We start from the raw sequence: 12055 nt of genomic DNA, 5'->3' as shown, positions 1-12055 counted from the left end.
AGCAGGAAAGGTCTTGCGAGTTTAGCTCTAGATTGTGAAACCCCTTCTCATTTTAAACTCAGTGGAACTAGTCAGAGAAAGGTACTACTTCAGGCTCCATTCTTTTTTTAATTTTAGTCTTCTATTCCATTTGTGCATTTGGGGTGGTACCTTAAAAAAATAAGGTACCACCATCATTTCTTGAGACCTCAGAACAATTTACTCTAAGTGCTTGAATATACATGAATACATTGCTATAATATGGTTCAGAGTTTGTTTTTTTAATTTTAAAGTCCTTAATTTTGATGCATACTTCTATGAAGCTATCCTTAGAAATTAAAATAGGAAGATATTCTGCTAATGTGAGGTCATAAATACAGCCCATCTTACACTTTAAATGTTTATATAACAATAAATTGAAGTGTTTCTGATGCAAATATCAGGACTCTGAAATAATATTATTTTCTTTAACAGACTGTCACAGAAAAGCATAAAATGAATGTACCAGAAACTATGAATGAAGTCCTTGATATGTCTGATGATGAAGGTATATAAAAAAGTAAAATTTTATCTACTTTAAGTCTACTTGTTGTAACATCAATTGTTAATTAATTCATTTTTTGGTCATTGAATGATCACTGTTGCAGAATGTTTTATTAGCTATGGCACTAAATTGTTTTGTTGACATACAGATATTCAACTTTTTATTTATTTTATTTATTTAAATCAGCAGTTCGTAAAGCCAATGTCCCTGAAATTCTCAGTGATGGTGAATATATATCAGATGTTGAAGAAGGTATTTGTGGATTTTTGTATTGCAGTGAAGTTTAACCTGATTTTTTTAAATGTCCTATGTGTAGAAATTAACTCTTCTTAAACTAACTAACCATTATTACCCTGCTAGCAACAATTTGCGCATTATACTAAGTGTGCTTTCAAAAATTTTCTGACTTCTGATAACACTTTAATTTTTGTCATAACTTTTGCTTCACTCTTAATCAAGTAATGACTAATTTTCTGGGATATTCTCTCTGCTGCTGTTTCTATTATAAAGAGAGAGAGAAATAGTTTCTCTATTTAAATTTTAAAAGGTACATATTAGACAGACATATTGAAATACTTGGGAAGATGGCTGACAATGTGAGATAACTGTTAGAAGGATTTTTTAACATCTCTGTTGTAAAATGAGTATTGGGACTATTGATTTTAAATTGATAGTTAGTGCCTGATCTGAAAAGAGCTGCTAGAGTGAAAACAAATCATCATTTAGTGTAACGTCACAGAAGTTTACACTTTTATTGTAGTATGAGGATGATGTGTTATTGTGACTAACATGTGTTAGGGCGTTACAGAGTGCACAGAGAGTGAACATATATGTTAGTACTGAATTAGACTGTGAAGTGCTGTGCAATAATAAAGGGACTCCATTTGGATTGCAAGAATTTGGGTCTTTATTAGAAGAGTCATGTGCTTGGGTGCTGCTGCTTGCAACTATGAAGTGCAGTGTGTGCTCAGAGCCATTGTGAAATTATCTAAGCAATTGAGATTCCTGGTGTCACCCTCTAAATCATCCTCACTACAACTTGTGTTCCAACCTACAGGTATTTGCAGATTTGTTACAACATTTAAGCCAGGCGTGGGCAATTATTTGGGCTGGAGGGCCACTTAAGGAGTTTTGGGCCACTTAGGTCACATTTCCTCCCTGGCCTACAACAGCTCACCAAAACTCCCTAAGTGGTAGACTACTATACTGGTCCAGGGGCGCTGAATGAAGCAGGAGGGTGGGTTCTTCATGGAGACCAGCCCAGAAACCCTGTGGGCGGGGCGCAGTCAGCTGAGCAGATGGAATGAGGCCACAGGCATGCAGGGCAAGCGCCTAGGACAGAATTGTGATCTGCTCCCCATATGGCCCCACACTCACCTTCCCACAATCCTCGCCATGGCCCCACCTACCCTTCTACTCCTGGACACTTCTCTCCAACTGCCCATGCCCCCATTCCATCCGCTTGGCTGCAGGGGCCCTGGGCCCGTCTCCATGGAAACCCCACCTGCCCACACTGGCTGGTGCCTCCAGTGATGGGTGCAGTGGGCAGACAGGCTGAGTTGCCCAGGGCTGGTGGCAGTGCCCCTGCTGGTGGTTGTGGGACAGACAGGCCTGCCGTGCCTGGGGTCTGACAGGAGCAGGAACACTGGCAGCAGAAGCTGGATGGAGCCGCTGCTGGCAGCTGAGTCCAGCCACTGCATTGCCCCAGCCCCGCTGGCAGGACTAGCTGCATGTGCCACAGCCTGGGATGCCCCCTTCCCCTAGGCTACATGGGGCTGAGGGACCTGCCACAGGTGAGATAAAATCCCTTGGCAGGCTGATCTGGCCTTCAGGCCATATTTTGCCCACCCTTCTTTAAGCTCAGCCCTATGTAAAAGGAGATACACAACTGTGCCACCTCAAGAAGAAGCTGCAGCTCACACAAGGTCTAATTAATGAGTCTTTGTATAGTAAATTCTGTGTGGGGACAGAAATAAGGCCCCATATGTTTTCAGTACCATCTATGTAAGGATTTTGAGCTACTTGCTGCAGCCATTACTACAATGATGGCCTAGTCGAGGCTCTTCCATGATCCTGAGGTACTCAGAAAATCCTTGCTGACCACTTTCCCTGTTTCCTTTTCCTCACCCCACCCCGCTGCAAACCTTTACAAATGCAGCAGCGCAAAGACCCTTGCTTTCTCTGTCTTGGTGCACTTCATTGTCATGATGAAAAAAGTTTAACAGGTTTTTGTTGTTTCCCATTGTGTTCCTTTTAGCTTGCACCAGAGCTATAATTTCTTTCTGTGTAGCAGTTATTGAGGCATTAGTTGCAATTTTCCTCAGTCTTTCTATTTAGCCTGTCTTCTGATTTCATGCTTCTCAAGAAGTTTATTTTTAAATTTCTTCTATAGTATTTTAAATATTTGAAAAGAGAAGCCCTTTTAACAAAATGTTAAAATCTTTGTTAAAATGCAAAAACTATGTTAAAATTTTTGGTTCATGGGGGGGCAGGCTTTTTTTTAATTCTGAAATGTTCAACATGTTCGTTCCATTATTATATCTCCACACAGTTAATATTCTTATAATCTACTTATATTTAAAAAAAAAATCCTAGGTTGTCATTTTCTAATTGTACTTTTCACAGCATAGAACCAAATGATTATAGCTAGCCTGAATACTAATTTATTGCAGTGTTCATTAATGGAACAAAAAATAATAGTATATTTGCTAGTGCTAGAATAAAAACTCATTTGTCTAAAAAGCCAGGTGAGAAACATTTAAATATGGACTGGCAATCACAGAATTTACTATTTAAGGCATTGCTGTAATGTGTTGCAGCATCTATAGATTCAGTACTAGCCTTATAGTTCTATGAAAGATAGATAAATTCACTAAATTATTTTTAAAAGGCAGTTTTAAAATTTTAAATAATATTATGAATGCTTCAAATAGTAGAATCATAGAAAAGTAGGTCTAGAAGGGACCTCCAGAGGTCATCTAATCTAGTCCCCTGCCTAAGCCAAGATCATCCCTATCCAAACCATCCTATACAAATCCATTGTTGAAACTCTTAGCAAAAGTACACGGTCAACACTGACAACAGCAAGACTAACACCTTAACCTGACACTGGTAAAACAGGGGGACCACGGTGGACAGTGTTCTGCTGTGAAGGTTGTTAAAATATGCTCAAAAGATCTAAAGAGAGGGAGGGATACAACCCCTGCTACAGAGGAAGGCAAGGGGAAGAGGGATACACCCCTCACAGTCTGTATCAACCTGACCAGGACCTTGGTGACTGGTCCAACCCTGAGTGAAGGGGTAAGACTCTCTAGCCATGAACCTCTTGGTTTAAGTCCCAGCAGAAGCACTGGAACATCCCTGTCAAAACAGCAGGCAGGCAAAGAAAAAAAAATCTTCTAGTCCTGGGAAGCAACCAGTAAAGCCCAGAACCATGGGAAATACCCATAGGAGAACATAAAGCATAACTACTCCTAGATCATCCCTGACCAATGTTTATCCAACATCTTCTTAAACACTTCCAGTGATGGAGATTTCACAGCTTCTTGGCAGTCTGTTCCACTGCCTTACTGTTCTAATTATGAAGACATTTTTCCTGATATCCAATCTAAACTTATTTTTCTGCAACTTCAGGCCATTAGTCTGTGTCCTGGTCTCTGCAGCAATGGAGAAAAGGTGTTATCTTTCTTTTTTGTGGAACCCCTTCAAGTATTTGAAGGCTGCTATCATATACCTTGTCAAGTGCCCTTTACAAAAACTAGCAATCAGGACTCATGGTAGAGGTGATATCTTTTATTAGACCAAAAAGATTTTTGAAAAAAAAATCTTTCCTTGCAAGCTTCCGGGTACAAACATCCTTCATCGGGCATTGGAGAAAACATTGTAAAAGTTCTCCTGGGTAAAAATGAAAGTTCATATTTTATACAAGAGTTCAAGGTGTGGTAAAATCTCCTGTTTGGAAAAGTTCATTTTATATGCAAATTAGGCTCAGAGAAAAGTTGGAATAGTCTGTTTAGCTCAAAGTAGTTTGGTGGTAGGCAGAATGTAGTCATATTTCCTCTTTACACAAACTAAACATGCCTATTTCCTTCAGCCAAGTATGACTTGCTTTCCAACCCCTTTGTCATTTTTGTTATCCACCTCTGGACCCTCTATATTTTCTCCATTTCCTTTTTAAAATGTGGAGCCCCAGACTCTACACAGTACTCTAGATGAGGCCTAACCAGTGCTGAGTAAAGACTCATTATCACCTCCTGTGTCTTGCCTCTAGTGCTTCTATTAATGCATCCCAAAACCATAGTTGCCTTTTATGCAGCTGCATCACACTGCAAACTTATATTGAGTCTATGATCTACCAGGACTCTCAGATCCTTCTCCATAATGTTGCCAATCAACAAGTTGTCATCCATCTTGTATTTGTTTCTGATTATTCTTCCCAACGTGTAGCACATTGCATTTGTCAGCATTAAACTCCAACCTGTTAGATCCAACTCAGCTTTCCAACTTGTCAAGATCCTTCCAAATTGTACTCCTGTCTTTCAACATATTCACAATCCTTCCCAGTCTCATGCCATTTTCAAATTTGCTCAAAAAGCTCTCTATTCCAGCACCCAAATTATGCTCCTGCCATTTTGACATGGATCCATTTATAAATACACTTTTTGATTGTGGCTATTCATGCAGTTGTCTACCTACCTTATAGTAGTTTTGTTCAGCCCACATTTCTCCTTTTTTGTGAGACTGTCATAACAGACTTTGTCAAAAACCTTGTGAAGTCCATATGCATTATATCCACTGCATTTACTTCATCCACCTAAGTAGTTACTTTGTCAAAGAAGGATATCAAGTTTGTTTGACACAATTTGTTCTTAGGAAATCCATGCTGGCTGCTTGTGATCTGCTTTTTCTCCTCTGGATGCTTGCAAATGGATTTCCATACGATATACTCCAGTAACTTCCAGTAAATAGATTATGAAACTGGCTAGAGGCAGCAATATATTGGTTTAAAATAACCCAAAACATGTCATTTTTAGACCTTACCTCCATAAGTAGGAACTCTGGGCCAGATTTAGATTGCCTCAGCAATTTAGATTCACCATCTTCCCAGAAGCAGGTTTCCTCTTGCTTGTTCACTCTGAGTCCCACAACACCGGCATATTTGTTCTTTCAGGAGGCCTAGCTTCCATGGGTGGAATGGTGAGGGCCAACTTACCCTGTTCTGTAGCCCCATATAGCCTATAAAACACATGGTCACAGGAGCCCATGAGCAGTGCAGCTCCCTTCTCCCCAGCCACTGTGTGACACAAAGGGACACGGTTGGGAATAGTATGAGACAAAAGTTCTGCCCAGCTGCCCACCACTTCTTTGGTTACCACAGGAAGCTGCCTTGCTGGGAGGCATGGGGCTATGCTCCATTGGTCTGCCCTACTTCAAAGTGCTGAGAAGCAGCTGGTTACACACGTGCATGGAGAGTGCAAGGCAGCCAAAGTCCATGCCACTTGCCCCAATTCCCCTGTGTGTTCTTCACCTGCCCACAACAGCAGTGGTTTAGCCAGGACATGGGGCTCAGACCCTCAACAGCCTCCTCTGGGCTTTAGGTGAAGTGTACCTGGAAGGGCCAGGAGAGGCAGGAGGGCCAGGGTTCTGGAAAAGATTGCAGCTGAGAGAAGGGGTGGGGGAAGAAGCAAGGTGACCTGGACAAAGCCAGACTTTCTGTCCTTGGCTATGGTGGCTCTTGGCCAAATGGATATAGTGCCTGCCTGCCCATGCTGGTGGACTTCCTGCTCACCCAGAGGGCTGTTTTTGCTGCCTTTACAATTTGCCACCCTAGGCAGCCACCTATGCTATGCTGGCCTTGTATAGAACTCAAGTCTCACACTTCCCAGGGTCAATGCTGTAGCTACTAAGCTATTGGGCAAAAGATAAACACCATCACCACTGCTGTTGCTTTCTGAATCCCCTATCTTCAAAAACTAAGTGCATAATGGTCTCAGAAGTGTGACTTGTTATTGTGACTCTCAAGAGAGAGGAGATGTGTAATGGATAGTTTGAAGCTTTAGCATTTCCAACTGACTACTTTTAAGCGTACTTTTTAAGGCATTTATCTCCCTCCATTTTATGTGTAGAGCACTCTGAATATATGTTACTTGAATCCTGCCATCTGTATTCAAATAGTAATGATCCCGCATTCCAAAGTGAAATCTATAATTAATAAAGGATATTAGGCCACGGTCTCTCTTTCTTCCCCCACCCCTTATTAAATTACAGACTCCACAGGAAAGGAGCTGCCTTTACTTTGTGTCCTATGAAGCAGGTCATTAGCACTTTGCAAATAATAGTGATGGATTCTGAGACCCTTCTCCCATAAGTTTTCAGTGCTTTACAGAGATTTAGATACCAAATACTCATTTAAGTTAATAGAGGTCAGTACATTAAAGCTTATAAAGTAGTCTGATAGCTATTTGACCTGGAAATGCTAGGTCAAATAATACCTATTTTTAAATTGTCCCGATGACACAATTGATAAATGTACAAGATCCATCCCAGGGAGGTCTTTTCGAAATTGAGCAGTGCAAGCAGCACAAATAAGAATGCAGGCAGAGGCATAGCAGGGACGGTCCAGACCCTGGACAGCAGCTCCTCATGGGGCTGCAATTTTTGTGCTCCCCGCAAAGGTAGTACATGGGACTGCTGCATCCATGGCTTGCCCTCAGTTACACTAGTGGGTGTAGATAGATATATGTATGTAATGTTTGAAGTATTCCCAAATGCCATGGAGTGGGAATTGGTTCACAATTCCCCAGCCTTGTGGCTGGGAGCACCCAGCACAGCATGCCTCGCAGTGTGCAAAGGGAGGCAAGCATGCATGGTTTGAGTGTTGCTTGGAGTGTTTTCACCTTTCTACTTTCCCTTATCTACAACAAGTTCAAAGTTGTAGTTGATGTTCCAGTACCCTTCTGAACCGTTCCATGCAGATTTAAACCAGTTTAATATTCTTGTATGTTTGTCTGCTTTAGGTTTAAACCACATGTGGACCATTCTAAGTATTATTTGTGGCTACACCCCAAGTAGCCCTAATCCAAGCACTCTCTAACATAGTAAAGATTGGGAATAGAAGCCAAACTGATAGGACTCCCAGCATCCCACATTTCTCTCCTCTCCTTCCTCCCCTTCCAGTGGGAGGGGGAAAGGGAACCCTGCTGAAACCTTGCTACTGCCACCCTGGCTATTGCCAGTGTGCTGGCAGCAGCAGTGACACTGTGGGCACCAGAACCTGAATTTCTGCTACTGCTATCAGGGCCCTGGCAAGAATTGATAGTCCAGCTGTGGCAGCAGTGCTACCAGGAGTCATAGCGGTGAGGAGAGAATTCTGCTTTCCCCTGCAACCCCTCAGGCAGTAGAAGGCTGTCTTTAACAGTGGCTGCTTTTCAGCAACTGCCATCTGATCATTGATAGCCCACCCCATTCCCTGGCAGGGGAGAGGGCAGGCTGTCAGTAACTGGGCTCCCCTAGTGGTGTAGACCAAGATACAGGCTCCTAGAACTACCTGTCTGGAGAGCTCACCTTTGAGACAACACTGTAGTTCTCCAGCCAGAAAACTGGAATGTCTGTACATTTTATAGTACACATGAGTGCCTGTTCATACCCGTGTTTGGAAATCTCTTACTGATGTTGGCCCATATCACAAAACCTCTTCAAATTGGTAGTCTCCTCATAATAGACACCAAAAATTTGAATACTTAGGAGTCATATAAGTCAGAACTGAAGTGTGTTAGCAAATGTAGGGATGGAATTTCACTGTGTTTGCTTAAATTATGCCTTTTTCTATTTACTAAATGACTACTTGCATGGCAGACATGTCATTTCCCTTATCCAGTAAGGATGGCTTGGTTTGGGAGCCAAATGAGATCACAGGGAGGTTTTCTTTCCTTCCCCCATGAAAACTAGAAGTTTTGCAAACCTGAGTCATGCATCCGTACTTTAGAAAGTGTACCTAACTGAGATTAAGTGTGAGGAAACCACTGTGGTAGAGAAACAAGCAGATTTAGTCAGAGAGAAATGGATTTATCTTAATGGAAAAATTAATACTAATCAGCTTTCCTAGCTAAGTATTGTACTAAAATAGGAAGAGACTTCACTCCCATTTAATGCAAACTAAACTTACAGGATGCCTGTAGATGTGTGGAGAAGCTGCTCCAACATATGTTAGAGCAGACTCAATTTATCATCATTAAAGCATGACTTGATTAATCGAGTCTGCTGAAACGTGCTAATTAGCGTGCTCCAGCAGCCTCTGTATCTTGTGTATCAGCATCCCAGCACTTCAAAATGGTGGCAACATTGAACGAGCTTTAGTTCAAGTTCCCCTGCTGCCATTTTGAAGTGTGGGGATGCTGATACCATGAGACACTGCAGGAGCTTTAATTAAAGCGGCTCTCAGAACTGGCCTACTTAAAGTGCTCTCCCCAACTCCTGGAGCACATGCAAAGCTGCACAGTGTTGATTTTAAAGGAACCTCAAATGCCTTCCAAGTGAAACTTGAAACTCCAAGGTCTACTGGCTGATCCATTGTACAGTGCTTTAAACTGACTATGCTGGGGGATGGGGAAACCCCAAGTGGAGCATGCCTGGGAACTGGCACACAGGAAAGCTCCCTTATGGAGGACACTAGCACAACTGTTTTTGAAAATACTAACCAAACAGTTCTCCCACAGCATCTCAGGAAATTGAGGGTGTCAGTTGGGGGCCTCAGCTGCCTGTACACCAATGCCATGAGCATGGGGAACAAGCAGGAGGAGCTAGCACTCCTGCTCTCTAGTGGGCAATATGACCTGGTAGGGATCATGGAGACCTGGTGGGACTCCTCACATGATTGGAGTGTAGCCGTAGAGGGCTGCACCCTGAACAGAAGGGACAGAGTAGGGAGAAAAGGTGGAGGGGTATCTCTCTATGTGAGCAGTACATCTCTCTGGAGGCTGACACTGGCTTCAAAGATAAGCAGCTTGAAACCCTCTGGGTCAAGCTACTGTGGGGGGTGAGATGAGAGAAACCTAACTGTAGGCATTTACTACAGGCCACCAAACCAAGGAGCGGAATGGATAGTCCAGCTGTGGCAGCAGTGCTACCAGGAGTCATAGCGGTGAGGAGAGAATTCTGCTTTCCCCTGCAACCCCTCAGGCAGTAGAAGGCTGTCTTTAACAGTGGCTGCTTTTCAGCAACTGCCATCTGATCATTGATAGCCCACCCCATTCCCTGGCAGGGGAGAGGGCAGGCTGTCAGTAACTGGGCTCCCCTAGTGGTGTAGACCAAGATACAGGCTCCTAGAACTACCTGTCTGGAGAGCTCACCTTTGAGACAACACTGTAGTTCTCCAGCCAGAAAACTGGAATGTCTGTACATTTTATAGTACACATGAGTGCCTGTTCATACCCGTGTTTGGAAATCTCTTACTGATGTTGGCCCATATCACAAAACCTCTTCAAATTGGTAGTCTCCTCATAATAGACACCAAAAATTTGAATACTTAGGAGTCATATAAGTCAGAACTGAAGTGTGTTAGCAAATGTAGGGATGGAATTTCACTGTGTTTGCTTAAATTATGCCTTTTTCTATTTACTAAATGACTACTTGCATGGCAGACATGTCATTTCCCTTATCCAGTAAGGATGGCTTGGTTTGGGAGCCAAATGAGATCACAGGGAGGTTTTCTTTCCTTCCCCCATGAAAACTAGAAGTTTTGCAAACCTGAGTCATGCATCCGTACTTTAGAAAGTGTACCTAACTGAGATTAAGTGTGAGGAAACCACTGTGGTAGAGAAACAAGCAGATTTAGTCAGAGAGAAATGGATTTATCTTAATGGAAAAATTAATACTAATCAGCTTTCCTAGCTAAGTATTGTACTAAAATAGGAAGAGACTTCACTCCCATTTAATGCAAACTAAACTTACAGGATGCCTGTAGATGTGTGGAGAAGCTGCTCCAACATATGTTAGAGCAGACTCAATTTATCATCATTAAAGCATGACTTGATTAATCGAGTCTGCTGAAACGTGCTAATTAGCGTGCTCCAGCAGCCTCTGTATCTTGTGTATCAGCATCCCAGCACTTCAAAATGGTGGCAACATTGAACGAGCTTTAGTTCAAGTTCCCCTGCTGCCATTTTGAAGTGTGGGGATGCTGATACCATGAGACACTGCAGGAGCTTTAATTAAAGCGGCTCTCAGAACTGGCCTACTTAAAGTGCTCTCCCCAACTCCTGGAGCACATGCAAAGCTGCACAGTGTTGATTTTAAAGGAACCTCAAATGCCTTCCAAGTGAAACTTGAAACTCCAAGGTCTACTGGCTGATCCATTGTACAGTGCTTTAAACTGACTATGCTGGGGGATGGGGAAACCCCAAGTGGAGCATGCCTGGGAACTGGCACACAGGAAAGCTCCCTTATGGAGGACACTAGCACAACTGTTTTTGAAAATACTAACCAAACAGTTCTCCCACAGCATCTCAGGAAATTGAGGGTGTCAGTTGGGGGCCTCAGCTGCCTGTACACCAATGCCATGAGCATGGGGAACAAGCAGGAGGAGCTAGCACTCCTGCTCTCTAGTGGGCAATATGACCTGGTAGGGATCATGGAGACCTGGTGGGACTCCTCACATGATTGGAGTGTAGCCGTAGAGGGCTGCACCCTGAACAGAAGGGACAGAGTAGGGAGAAAAGGTGGAGGGGTATCTCTCTATGTGAGCAGTACATCTCTCTGGAGGCTGACACTGGCTTCAAAGATAAGCAGCTTGAAACCCTCTGGAGCAAGCTACTGTGGGGGGTGAGATGAGAGAAACCTAACTGTAGGCATTTACTACAGGCCACCAAACCAAGGAGCGGAACTGAATCTGGAGTTCTTTTGAAAACTGACAGAGGCCGCACGTGCAAGGGATTTGGTTGTCATGGGTGACTTCAATTACCTGGACATAGATTGGGAGGAACGCTTGGCTAGGTCAGATCATTCACGCAGTTTCCTGACTGTGATTGAGGAGCTCTTCCTGACCCAGGAAGTGCAAGGGCCAACCAGAGGTAACGCTCTCCTAGAGTTGGTCTTGGTCAAGGGAGATGATCTGGTGTGTGGTTTGAACATTGAGGGTAACCTGGGCAACAGCGACCATGTAATTATCCGGTTCACCATCCACCACAAGGTCGACAAATCAACCAGCAGGATTGAACTCCTGGACTTAAAAAATGCTGACTTCGACAGGCTTAGAGCATTAGTAAGGGAAGTGATGTGGGACCAGGAAGGGATGGCAAATGAGGTGCATGAAGAGTGGTCATTGCTCAAGGATACAATCCTCAAAGCACAAAAGAAAACTGTTCCTGCAAAGAGAAAAGATAGCACAAGGGCTGGCAAACCCTCCTGGCTTAACAGAGACATTGTGGTCCTCTTAAAAAAGAAAAAAGAGGTGTACACGCAGTGGAAGCTAGGACTGGTCCTAAAGGAGGACTGTACAACAGTGGCCAGCACTTGTAGGGGAAATGTCAGGAAAGC

The 12055-nt window shown here is 43.2% G+C and overlaps 1 protein-coding gene across 28 annotated transcripts in view; it reads left to right on the top strand.

Moving 5' to 3' along the window:
- The window catches only part of ANK3 (ankyrin 3), a 595175-nt gene that overhangs the window by 477669 nt on the left and 105451 nt on the right, over positions 1–12055 (top strand). For 17 of the 28 annotated variants that reach the window (XM_025202614.1, XM_025202598.1, XM_025202612.1 and 14 more), the window contains 2 exons: positions 454–526; positions 710–775. In XM_025202614.1, the coding sequence (XP_025058399.1) occupies positions 454–526; positions 710–775 (139 nt within the window). The remainder of the gene's footprint in view (positions 1–453; positions 527–709; positions 776–12055) is intronic. The other 11 variants (XM_025202621.1, XM_025202616.1, XM_025202619.1 and 8 more) reach the window with 2 other exon arrangements.

This window comes from Alligator sinensis, unplaced genomic scaffold (genome assembly GCF_000455745.1).
Source record: "Alligator sinensis unplaced genomic scaffold, ASM45574v1 scaffold674_1, whole genome shotgun sequence".
NCBI classification, from domain to species: Eukaryota; Metazoa; Chordata; order Crocodylia; family Alligatoridae; genus Alligator; species Alligator sinensis.
This window is presented reverse-complemented; position numbering and strand designations above follow the sequence as displayed.